This window comes from Gigantopelta aegis, chromosome 9 (genome assembly GCF_016097555.1).
Source record: "Gigantopelta aegis isolate Gae_Host chromosome 9, Gae_host_genome, whole genome shotgun sequence".
NCBI lineage: Eukaryota > Metazoa > Mollusca > Gastropoda > Neomphalida > Peltospiridae > Gigantopelta > Gigantopelta aegis.
Genome location: NC_054707.1, coordinates 80,148,931 through 80,160,987, shown reverse-complemented (window position 1 = coordinate 80,160,987; position 12,057 = coordinate 80,148,931). Strand labels below are relative to the sequence as shown.

The following is a 12,057-nucleotide window of genomic DNA, read 5'->3' as shown; positions in this document are numbered from 1 at the left end:
TACGATGGTTTTACAGTTTTGTAGGCTAAGATTGCTTTGAAAATATGAGCTCTGGTCCATAATTAAGAAAATCATTTCTATGCACAAAGAAAAACAAAACCCATCACTGTTATTCATTTGCTATACATTAAAACAGGTTTTAAGTCAAACAAATACAAAGTTTTTACCTGAAATTACAGTCAGACATTTGTTGGTCAACTGTTTACAGGAGCCCAAATTCAGAACTTTCAATTTCTTCAAACCTTGTAAAAGAATGGCATCGTTTTAGTCAAGGACACTTCAACACACTATTTAATTAACATACATGTCTCAAACAGGTGAAATGAACGTTTAGAAATACAGTTAATCATACTGAAATGTTCCACTAAAATACCTTTGTGAAATCAATTTTTTTTATTCAATGTATATATACTGATGGAAAGAAATAAAGGATCACACAGATAGCAACAAGAAATAATGACTGCATCAAAAATCAATTGATATTGTCAGAAGTTGACTGGGAACATATAGGCAGCTCATTCAACACTACAGACATTCAATCTCATATTACAACTTGGTATGAAATACAGACATTATTACACTTGTAGTGAATTAAATATGGTGTACAATTTGATGTGTTCCCTTATTTCTTTCCATCAGTACATGTATATGACAGAACAACAGACCTCGCCATTTAAGGGAAGCATCACTCTCACTACCCATCACTCCTCAAGGAGAGTAATGTTTATCTCCCCTGACCATGTAAATTTATATGGTATCAATATGGTAATACATTGTATCTCAAATGGCTCCCCACCTGTATGTATATGTATGCATACAGGTATGTGTTTGTTTTCATATGTATTATTATTATTATTATACCGGCCTGGGTGGTGTCGTGGTTAAGCTATCGGAAATAAGGCTGGTAGGTACAGGGTTCGCAGCTCAGTACCGCTCCCACCCAGAGCAAATTTTAAACCAACAGTCGGTAGATGTAAGACAGCTTCACCATCTTCTCTCTCACTAACCACTAACAACTAACCCACTGTCCTGGACAAACAGCTCAGATAGCTGAGATGTGTGTGCCCAGGACAGCGTGCTTGAACCTTAATTGGATATAAGCACAAAAATAATTTGAAATAAACAAAATAATAATAATTATTATTATACAATGTATTTTCATGTCATTATTAATTTGTTGTGTAGCCATGCTATATGGATATATAGTGTGATCTGTAAATGTGGCATGTTATGAAATAAGTAATAAAAAAAACCCAATAATAATAATAATAAAAAGGCTCCCCATAATCTAAGTATGGGGAGCAATTAATCACTCGCCTCTATTTTTTTCACGGGGAGGTCTGACCAATGACTGTTATTGTATTGAAATTCCAATCTGTATATGCGAGTTGAGGAACCCTATCACAATGTTCTGCATATTGCCTGCTACACCTGATACTACACAAGTAGCCATGACAATGGTTTTTTTAACAAAATACAAAGACAGATAGCCCGCTCCAGTGGATAGTCGACAGACTACATGCTTGAAACAATCATGTCACATAAGCACCATGAACACTGTACGAATACCTGACTGGGTAAACTGATTGCTAAGGAGTTGTTTTGTATTGTAATTTCCACCTAAAATAGCATTCTAATATACTGGTGGGATTTTTTTAAAGTTTAAAGTTGATTTTGTTTTATTATAAAATCTGTTTGAAACAAATATTTTGATTTGTCTCCATGTTTTTAGCCCTGAGAAACAGAAATGATCAAACAGACAGCACCATCTGGTTTTCCCCGGGGAGTATTTTTTGGTGGTTTAAAATGTATAGCCCGCAGGCAGCATGTGGGAAATTACGGTAATGTATAAAAACCTGTTTCTGTTTATCAGATAGGTAGCTGATCTCTTATATTATGACATCTTAATATCTGTACAATGAAAACATAAACAATGCATACATACCTGTTATTGCTTTAAGCCCATTATCGGTTATAAGAGAACACGAATTTAAACTAAGGTTTTTCAAATGAACATGGTATCTGAAATTAGAAAAATAATACAATATATACCACCACAATAAAGACCGTAAGTTTAGCAATTCGTTAAAATAGTTACGGTATTATACAGATAATTATAAATATCTTTAAATATTAGTTCACCTATTATTTTTTTAATATACATATATATAACACCTCACTCTAGTGTATACAATTAAATACTATGCAGAAAAAGACTTGTTGCAATAATTATTGGTTAATAGACACCCAATTGTAATCAATTATGTGATTCACTCAATTTTCTGTGAAATAAAGAATCAAATTTAATCAGGGGATAACCCTACTGTGTTTTCCGATTTGCGGACGTATATCGATGGTTTTACTGTCGCAAATTTAGTTTTATTGGCGACGTGTTAGCGGAGCCAATAAAACGGTAAATTTGGGACTGTAAAACCACCGATATACGTCCGCAAATCGGAAAACACAGTAGGGTTACCCGTATTTAATTAAACCGTTTGCTGGTTGATTTTAAATAGGAATTTGTCACATTTTTAGTACGAATAAGCATATAAACGTCACCAGCTGGTGACGTCATTAGGCAAACCCATTAACAGACGATGGGTGGTCGAAAAGTTAGCGGTTCGAACATACATATAGGTATGTAAGTTGACATATTTAATCAACTCTCGTGATTAGATAACGACTAATAAAGAATATGTTCATTTCTGACATAAAAACATCTCAGTATTTAACGACTTCTGTACGTAATATGAACCTACAGAAATTGTCTTTATGATCCAATCAGATTTGTTCTTACAAATGTGTTGAATAAGAAAATAATTCACACGTTTATTGCTTGGATAATTGTTTGGCATAACAAAATCAAGTAACTAAAACTAATAAACAGTCATCAGTGTAGCATACATGTATGAAGCATCCTCTAGTAGCTTCTGAAGGTGCAATTCAAACGAACTGCCATTATTTTAGTGTGGAACTGAGATTAAATATAAACATGTTAAACCTCTATCCTGATACTGATGCCAATGTGCTAGTCTTGTATTTCATGTCATTTCAACATATTTTCGTGCTTATATCCAATTAAGGTTCAAGCACGCTCTCCTGGGCACACACCTCATGTCCGATGGCTTAACCAAGACACCACCGAGGACGGTGCTTGTCTTGTAGTCTTGTATAATAAAGCTAATAATTCTTTGCATAATGGCAGTTTCATCCAAACAAATATATATATTTTACAGAAGACACTGTGATATCACTTGACAAATATAAAAACAAAATGAATAAGTCTTAGTTGTAAACCATTTTATACTATTCATATGCTCCAAAATAAAATTTGATGTCCCCACCCTTGATTTCTTTTGGAACAGTGTTTCAGAAGATCCTGGAGAGATTTGTACATAAAAGCCTACTTGTTGTCATTCGAAGAACTACGCACTTACTTAACAGTGTTCAGAAGGTCATTGGTAGCATAAGGATAACAATCCAACAGCAGTTTGGTTAAATAGCTGAAAAACACACACAAATGAAAAACAAATTTAGTATAATTTACAGCAACATAAACAGAAGTAGTCAATATTTGATATAATGGAGGCCTACTGCAATATTTAATTACAAACTGACTAAAGTTCCATTCATTCCAGTAACTCCCATGTAAATACCCCAACCCTCATTCCATTACAGTATGAAGAAGATTGTTTTGTTTAACGACACCACTAGAGGACACTGATTTATTAATAATCAGCTATTGGATATGAAACATTTGGTAATTTTGACATACAGTCTTATAGAGGAAACCCGCTACATTTTTCCATTAGCAGCAAGGGATCTTTTATATGCACCATCCCATGATAGCACATAACACAGTCTTTGATATACCAGTCGTGGTGAACTGGCTGGAATGAGAAATAGCCCAATGGGCCAACTGATGGGGAAACAATCCCAGACCGACCACACATCAAGTGCTGTACCATTGGGCTACGTCCACCACCATTACAGTATGAATGTAAACCAACTGATAAAAAGTTTAAGAAATAGGAAATTATAACTACATGAGTGTATGCACAGATGTGCATTATGAAGAACGTACCAAGGAACAAAGAGCTGAAGAATCTTTGGTTTCAACGCTCTGTCTTTGAGCAGCTGACTGATAAGCTTCTGTGCCAGGTCCTCAGCAATCCCACCCAGCGAGACATACGGGTTCCGGGGGTTGCTGAGACGACATGACACGTGGTGTAAACACAGCTGTAGCAGACTAGTTGGGTGGTACATCAGGTGTGAACAGCTCTCGTCTGCAGCGGGCTCTGGGGCTTGTGCTACATCAGGAACAGCAAACCGGCCACGGGCGGCCTCGGCTGCACCAAGGAAATAAATAATATTAATAATAAGACGATAGCAGAGTAGTCAGTCTGAAGAAAAAGTCTGATTTGTTTAATGACACCACTAGAACATATTGATTAATTTACCATCAGTTATTTGAGGTCCAACATTTGATAATTTTGAGAGTCTTCAGAAGAAAACCAGTAGCCAATAAACAGGAAAATAATATTGTGTCACAAACACCTCACCATATAAACTACGGCTATGGAGGCCTAAAAATGTGTTTCTGGGAACCAATCATACCAAGAAAAATAGGGTTGACTATAATTCTTTTTACAATATTTTCTTTTTCCCTGATATTTTATATTAATATGTAGGTGAAAAGAATACATACATAACATTTTATCTGCCATACCTGCCATATCGGGAATGCACCGGCCTTGGTGGCGTCGTGGTTAGGCCATCAGTCTACAGGCTGATAGGTACTGGGTTCGGATCCCAGTTGAGGCATGGGATATTTAAACAAAATACCGACTCCAAACCCTGAGTGAGTGCTCCGCAAGGATCAATGGGTAGCTGTAAACCACTTGCACCGACCAGTGATCCATAACTGGTTCAACAAAGGCCATGTTTTGTGCTATCATGCCTGTGGGAATTGCAAATAAAAGATCCCTTGCTGCCTGTCATAAAAAAGTAGCCTATGTGGCAACAGCAGGTTTCCTCTAAAAAAACAGTGTCAGAATGACCATATGTTTGACATCCAATAGCCGATGATAAGATAAAAAAATCAATGTGCTCTAGTGGCGTCGTTAAATAAAAGAAGCTTTTATCGGGAGTGCAGTAACTTCTCTTCTGTCTTTCAATGATCAGGAATTACCCATACCTGCCATATTGGGAGTGCAAGCGAGTGCAGGAACTTCAGTTCTGTCTTACAATGATCAGAAAGCTACCCTTACCTGCCATCTCGGCAGCAGTCCTATTCTGATGACGTCGCTCATCACCGGGATGACCTTCTGGCACCAACACCTGACCCACACCCTGAAACACCTGTCCATTGGGGTCCTCTCCCCAAGCCATTCCTGGAAAATACAAATAATATAAAAAATATACACCCCTAAACATCTTCCACTGTGGGCTTCTCCCTAACACATTTATAATAAAACAACAATCTACATTCTGAAATATCTGCCTCTTGTGGTTGACTTCCAACTAATTCCTGAAAAATGTAAAAATAATTGTAACAACGTACATTGTTAAATATCTATCCATTGTGATCTACTTTGCAACCCATTCCTAGAAAATACAATAATCATCTATATTCTCAAGTATCTGTTCATTATGGTTGACTACCCAACTTATTCCTGAAAAACACAAAAATAAAAACAATCAATATTCTCAAATATCTGTGTATTATTGTTTTCTCCGCAAGCCATGTATTTAAAACATCGGTATAATTGAAAGACACTGTCTTATAAGTTTAATCCAGATGTACTGTGTATAGTGCTGTATCTGTATATATGCACCTCTTCTCTGATGTAAAGTGTCCACCGTATCAAAACATGAGGGTTTTTTTACTACATTGTTCTCACTAACCACTAACAACTAACCCATTGTCCTGGAGAGACAGCCCAGATAATTGAGGTGTGTGCCCAGGACAGCGTGCTTGAAGCTTAATTGGATATAAGCACGAAAATAAGTTGAAATGAAATGAAAAAAGAGATAGAGAGGACTGTATGTAAACAAACCTGCATTGAGGCCTCTCATTAGTGGAAACTGGTTGTATCTAAAAGACTACTGGGTGTTAAACAAAGAGATAGAGAGGACTGTATGTAAACAAACCTGCATTGAGGCCTCTCATTAGTGGAAACTGGTTGTATCTAAGACTACTGGGTGTTAAACAAAGAGCTAGAGAGGACTGTATGTAAACAAACCTGCATTAAGGCCTCTCATTAGTGGAAACTGGTTGTATCTAAAAGGCTACTGGGTGTTAAACAAAGAGCTAGAGAGAACTGTATCTAAAAGGCTACTGGGTGTTAAACAGAGCTAGAGAGAACTGTATCTAAAAGGCTACTGGGTGTTAAACAGAGCTAGAGAGAAGGACTGTATCTAAAAGGCTACTGGGTGTTAAACAAAGAGCTAGAGAGAACTGTATCTAAAAGGCTACTGGGTGTTAAACAAAGAGCTAGAGAGGAGGACTATATCTAAAAGACTACTGGGTGTTAAACAAAGAGCTAGAGAGAAGGCCTGTATCTAAAAGACTACTGGGTGTTAAACAAAGAGCTAGAGAGGAGGACTGTATCTAAAAGACTACTGGGTGTTAAACAAAGAGCTAGAGAGGAGGACTGTATCTAAAAGACTACTGGGTGTTAAACAAAGAGCTAGAGAGGAGGACTGTATCTAAAAGACTAAAGGGTGTTAAACAAAGAGCTAGAGAGGAGGACTGTATCTAAAAGACTACTGGGTGTTAAACAAAGAGCTAGAGAGGAGGACTGTATCTAAAAGACTACTGGGTGTTAAACAAAGAACTAGAGAGGAGGACTGTATCTAAAAGACTACTGGGTGTTAAACAAAGAGCTAGAGAGGAGGACTGTATCTAAAAGACTACTGAGTGTTAAACAAAGAGCTAGAGAGGACTGTATCTAAAAGGCTACTGAGTGTTAAACAAAGAGCTAGAGAGGAGGACTTATTTAAAAGGCTACTGGGTGTTAAACAAAGAGCTAGAGAGGACTGTACCTAAAAGACTACTGGGTGTTAAACAAAGAGCTAGAGAGGACTGTACCTAAAAGGCTACTGGGTGTTAAACAAAGAGCTAGAGAGAATGACTGTATCTAAAAGGCTACTGGGTGTTAAACAAAGAGCTAGAGAGGAGGACTGTACCTAAAAGACTACTGGGTGTTAAACAAAGAGCTAGAGAGGACTGTATCTAAAAGACTACCGGGTGTTAAACAAAGAGCTAGAGAGGACTGTACCTAAAAGGCTACTGGGTGTAAAACAAAGAGCTAGAGAGGAGGACTGTATCTAAAAGACTAGTGGGTGTTAAACAAAGAGCTAGAGAGGACTGTACCTAAAAGACTACTGGGTGTTAAACAAAGAGCTAGAGAGGACTGTACCTAAAAGGCTACTGGGTGTTAAACAAAGAGCTAGAGAGGAGGACTGTATCTAAAAGACTACTGGGTGTTAAACAAAGAGCTAGAGAGGACTGTATCTAAAAGACTACTGGGTGTTAAACAAAGAGCTAGAGAGGACTGTATCTAAAAGACTACCGGGTGTTAAACAAAGAGCTAGAGAGGAGGACTGTATCTAAAAGACTACTGGGTGTTAAACAAAGAGCTAGAGAGGAGGACTGTATCTAAAAGGCTACTGGGTGTTAAACAAAGAGCTAGAGAAGAGGACTGTATCTAAAAGACTACTGGGTGTTAAACAAAGAGCTAGAGAGGAGGACTGTATCTAAAAGACTAGTGGGTGTTAAACAAAGAGCTAGAGAGGAGGACTGTATTTAAAAGACTACTGGGTGTTAAACAAAGAGCTAGAGAGGACTGTATCCTAAAGACTACTGAGTGTTAAACAAAGAGCTAGAGAGGACTGTACCTAAAAGACTACCGGGTGTTAAACAAAGAGCTAGAGAGGACTGTATCCTAAAGACTACTGGGTGTTAAACAAAGAGCTAGAGAGAAGGACTATATTTAAAAGGCTACTGGGTGTTAAACAAAGAGCTAGAGAGGAGGACTGTATCTAAAAGACTACTGAGTGTTAAACAAAGAGCTAGAGAGGAGGACTGTATCTAAAAGACTACTGGGTGTTAAACAAAGAGCTATTGAGTGTTAAACAAAGAGCTAGAGAGGAGGACTGTATCTAAAAGACTACCGAGTGTTAGACAAAGAGCTAGAGAGAACAGAACAGAACAGAACTTTATTACACTCAGGCCATTATGCAACGGCGTTAGAGGAACATACATATTCTGATTTTGACAAGATGGTTAACATGAGAATACAAATAATAGGAATACATTGCTTGGTACATACCATATACGCAAATATTTTCGCGGCTAAAATAATTCGCGATCGGGCTTACATTTTACATTTTCACGAGGAATTATTTTTGCGATTGTGTCCCCCGATAATAAAATCAAAATTACCCATATTTCATTTGCCAAACTCTTTTCAATGACGATTTCACGAGCATGCTGTCAGCTAGACGTCAATGTTGTATGTATGTCTGATAAGACATGTTATTGATGGAACACGCACATGCTGTCAGCTAGACGTCAATGTTGTATGTATGTCTGATAAGAGTCTTAAGACATGTTATTGATGGAACACGCACATGCTGTCAGCTAGACGTCAATGTTGTATGTATGTCTGATAAGACATGTTATTGGTGGAACACGCACATGCTGTCAGCGAGACGTCAATGTTGTATGTATGTCTGATAAGACATGTTATTGATGGAACACGCACATGCCGTCAGCTAGACGTCAATGTTGTATGTATGTCTGATAAGACATGTTATTGATGGAACACGCACATGCCGTCAGCGAGACGTCAATGTTGTATGTATGTCTGATAAGACATGTTATTGGTGGAACACGCACATGCCGTCAGCGAGACGTCAATGTTGTATGTATGTCTGATAAGACATGTTATTGATGGAACACGCACATGCCGTCAGCGAGACGTCAATGTTGTATGTATGTCTGATAAGACATGTTATTGATGGAACACGCACACGCTGTCAGCGAGACGTCAATGTTGTATGTATGTCTGATAAGACATGTTATTGATGGAACACGCACACGCTGTCAGCGAGACGTCAATGTTGTATGTATGTCTGATAAGACATGTTATTGGTGGAACACGCACATGCGATAGACAGAATTGAAAAACACAGATATCAGAAGAAATAACTTTTAATTATTGGTGGTACCCAAAACCTTCCATTCAAGGTTACAAAGAAAACTGAGGTTACGTAACAACAGACTTACGCTCAACTGTGTGTCACTTCGATCAAATCCACGTGGACCTCTGACTGCTTGATTTTGATATGTGTTGGGCGTGTAGAGATAAGACTATATATTATAAGGTAAATAATATTATACCAAATCGGAAATAATTTCGCGCGTAATTAAATTCGCGGTGCTATCAAAGTGTTCGCGATTTTCGCGGTATATTTTATTCGTGAACATATTTGCGTATACGGTATATGAATACAAATACAAAGATATGTGTATTAATAATATAAATACATGATATTGCATTATAGAGATATGTGTATTAACCATATAGATGCATTCTGCGATGTAACAAAGTAGAGGTATATTGTAAAATATAATTATTCAAAAAATTTCAGTTACAACTGTGTACTTTATAATTATTGGTATTACAATATATAGGTATAAATAAAATAAATAAATAATAATAATAATAAAAATTAAATTTTCATAAAATAACAATAAGACATAAAATAATGTAATACGATTTAAAATATATCAAGTATAGTTCTATGTTGACCGTTAGTTTCATTAACTGGTTAATGTATGGTAATTTTGGTTGTTCTTGGATATTGTTGTTATGGGCGTTTAAATACTTGAAAAATTATATTCATGAATTTGGCTAATTTTTTTAGTGTGCTTATTCTTTTACTGATCATAAGTTCTCTGAATTTATATATATTAGGTCGTATATAATAATATGGACGTAAACATTCTTTCCGGGTATTATTGAAAAAATTACATACAAATAAATAATGAAATTCGTCTCCTATGTCGTTTTCATCACAAATAGTACAAAGTCTATCTTCTAATAGAACTGTATTCCAACGTCCAGTCTCAACAGGTAAATAATGGTTAGAAGTCCTAAATTTTATCATAACAGTCCATAATTTTTCAGGAATAATATTAAGATAATTTTCAAAATTTAGTTGGTCTTTGAAATATTCATAGGTTTTACCTCTCGATGATTCTGAAATATTATTTTTCCATTTTTGTAAATACTGGTCATTTTGTCGTATGCTAATTTGTTGTGATAGCCATTTTACTGATAGAAAGGTTTGTGATAGCCATATATTACTCATTCCTAGATAATCTAAAATATTTTTAACAGCAGTAATCCAGTTATAGTTAGTTCCATTGCTAATATGGTCTCTCATCATTGATTTGTATAATAATAGAGATAGTTTAGATTGTTTCCCCGAGATAATTCGTGCCCAATAACAAATTAATCTTTTGTGGATAGTCAACTCGACTGGCATTCTACCAAGTTCACCATATAACATGCAAATTGGGGTAGCTTTTTTCACAGGGAGAATATGTCTAATAAAATTGATTTGAACAGAGTTATAGATGTCGTTGTTTTCGAATCCCCATATTTCACATCCATATAATAATATTGGCAGAACCATCGAGTCAAACATTTTGAGTTTACATTCTATTGATAGATGATGATCTTTTGCTTTTGCCAGAACGAAATACATAGCCTTTGTCGCCTGTTGTTTAAGTCTAAACTTAGTATTTTTGAATTTATTTAGTTTAGTAAAAATGGCACCTAAATATTTGTATTCTTTGACATTTTCGAGAGTAGTTTTTCCAATCTTAAAAGTATATTTATAATCTTTAGAATTTCCATTAAAAATTAAGACTTTTGTTTTTGTAGTATTTATTTTAAGTTTCCAAATATTACAATACTGATCGAATATATTTAACGTGTGTTGTAAATTGACTGCACTTGTTGCTAATAAGCAAATAAGATGTATTCCAATGTCTAGTGTGTTATTTTAATTATCTGCGATGGAAGAAACACCTTCACAACAGTGGTTAAGTAAATAGTTTTCTAGATCATTTAGATACAGGGAATATAAAATCGGGGATAAATTTTCACCTTGACGTACACCATTATGGCATGCGAATAATGGTGATTTCTTGTTATTTACAAATATTAATGATTTTATACCTTGATACATTTGATATATGATTCTAAAGAATTTACCATTTATGTTATTTTCTAGTAACTTGTGCCATAGATGTGCTCTTGGGATCATATCGAAAGCTTTTTCAAAATCCACAAATGCGCAATATAGTTTCTTTTTCTTTTTTTTCAAGATATCAATTAGTGAATGAAGTGTAAATAAGTGATCTATAGTCGAATAACCTCTACGGAAAGCAGCCTGGGCTTCGCTCATAACATCGTTGTCTTCAATAAAAGTAGTTAACCGGTTATTTAATACTGTTGTAAATAACTTTGAACAGCAACATAGTAATGTAATTGGTCGATAGTTTTCAGGGGATGAACTACTACCTTTATTTTTAAAGATTGGTATAATTATTCCAGTCAGCCATTCTTCTGGATACACACTATGGTCTAAAAGTATATTAAAGAGTTTAACATAGAATGGGAGCAATAAGTGGGCTGTCGATTTAATATATTCGTTAATTATTTTATCTACACCTGCTGCTTTATTGTTTTTTAGTTGTTTTATTGAAATAAGTATTTCGTCCTCGCTGAATCTTCCATTTATGATATCATCGTTGCTTACTTGGTCTACGAGATCATCAATATTTATGTCGGGCACTGTATCAGCCGATAGGTCCATAGGAGGACTGTATTTAAAAGACTACTGGGTGTTAAACAAAGAGCTAGAGAGGAGGACTGTATCTAAAAGATTACTGGGTGTTAAACAAAGAGCTAGAGAGGACTGTATCCTAAAGACTACTGGGTGTTAAACAAAGAGCTAGAGAGGAGGACTGTATCT

At 35.9% G+C, this 12,057-nt stretch overlaps 1 protein-coding gene across 1 annotated transcript in view; it reads right to left on the bottom strand.

Annotated features, from left to right (window-relative positions):
- Positions 1-12,057, bottom strand: part of LOC121380593 — a 49,302-nt gene that overhangs the window by 18,068 nt on the left and 19,177 nt on the right. The window contains exons 9-13 of the mRNA XM_041509478.1: positions 5,271-5,393; positions 4,085-4,349; positions 3,438-3,503; positions 1,946-2,022; positions 168-242 (exon numbers count right to left, since the gene is read on the bottom strand). Coding sequence (XP_041365412.1) covers positions 168-242; positions 1,946-2,022; positions 3,438-3,503; positions 4,085-4,349; positions 5,271-5,393 — 606 coding nt within the window. The remainder of the gene's footprint in view (positions 1-167; positions 243-1,945; positions 2,023-3,437; positions 3,504-4,084; positions 4,350-5,270; positions 5,394-12,057) is intronic.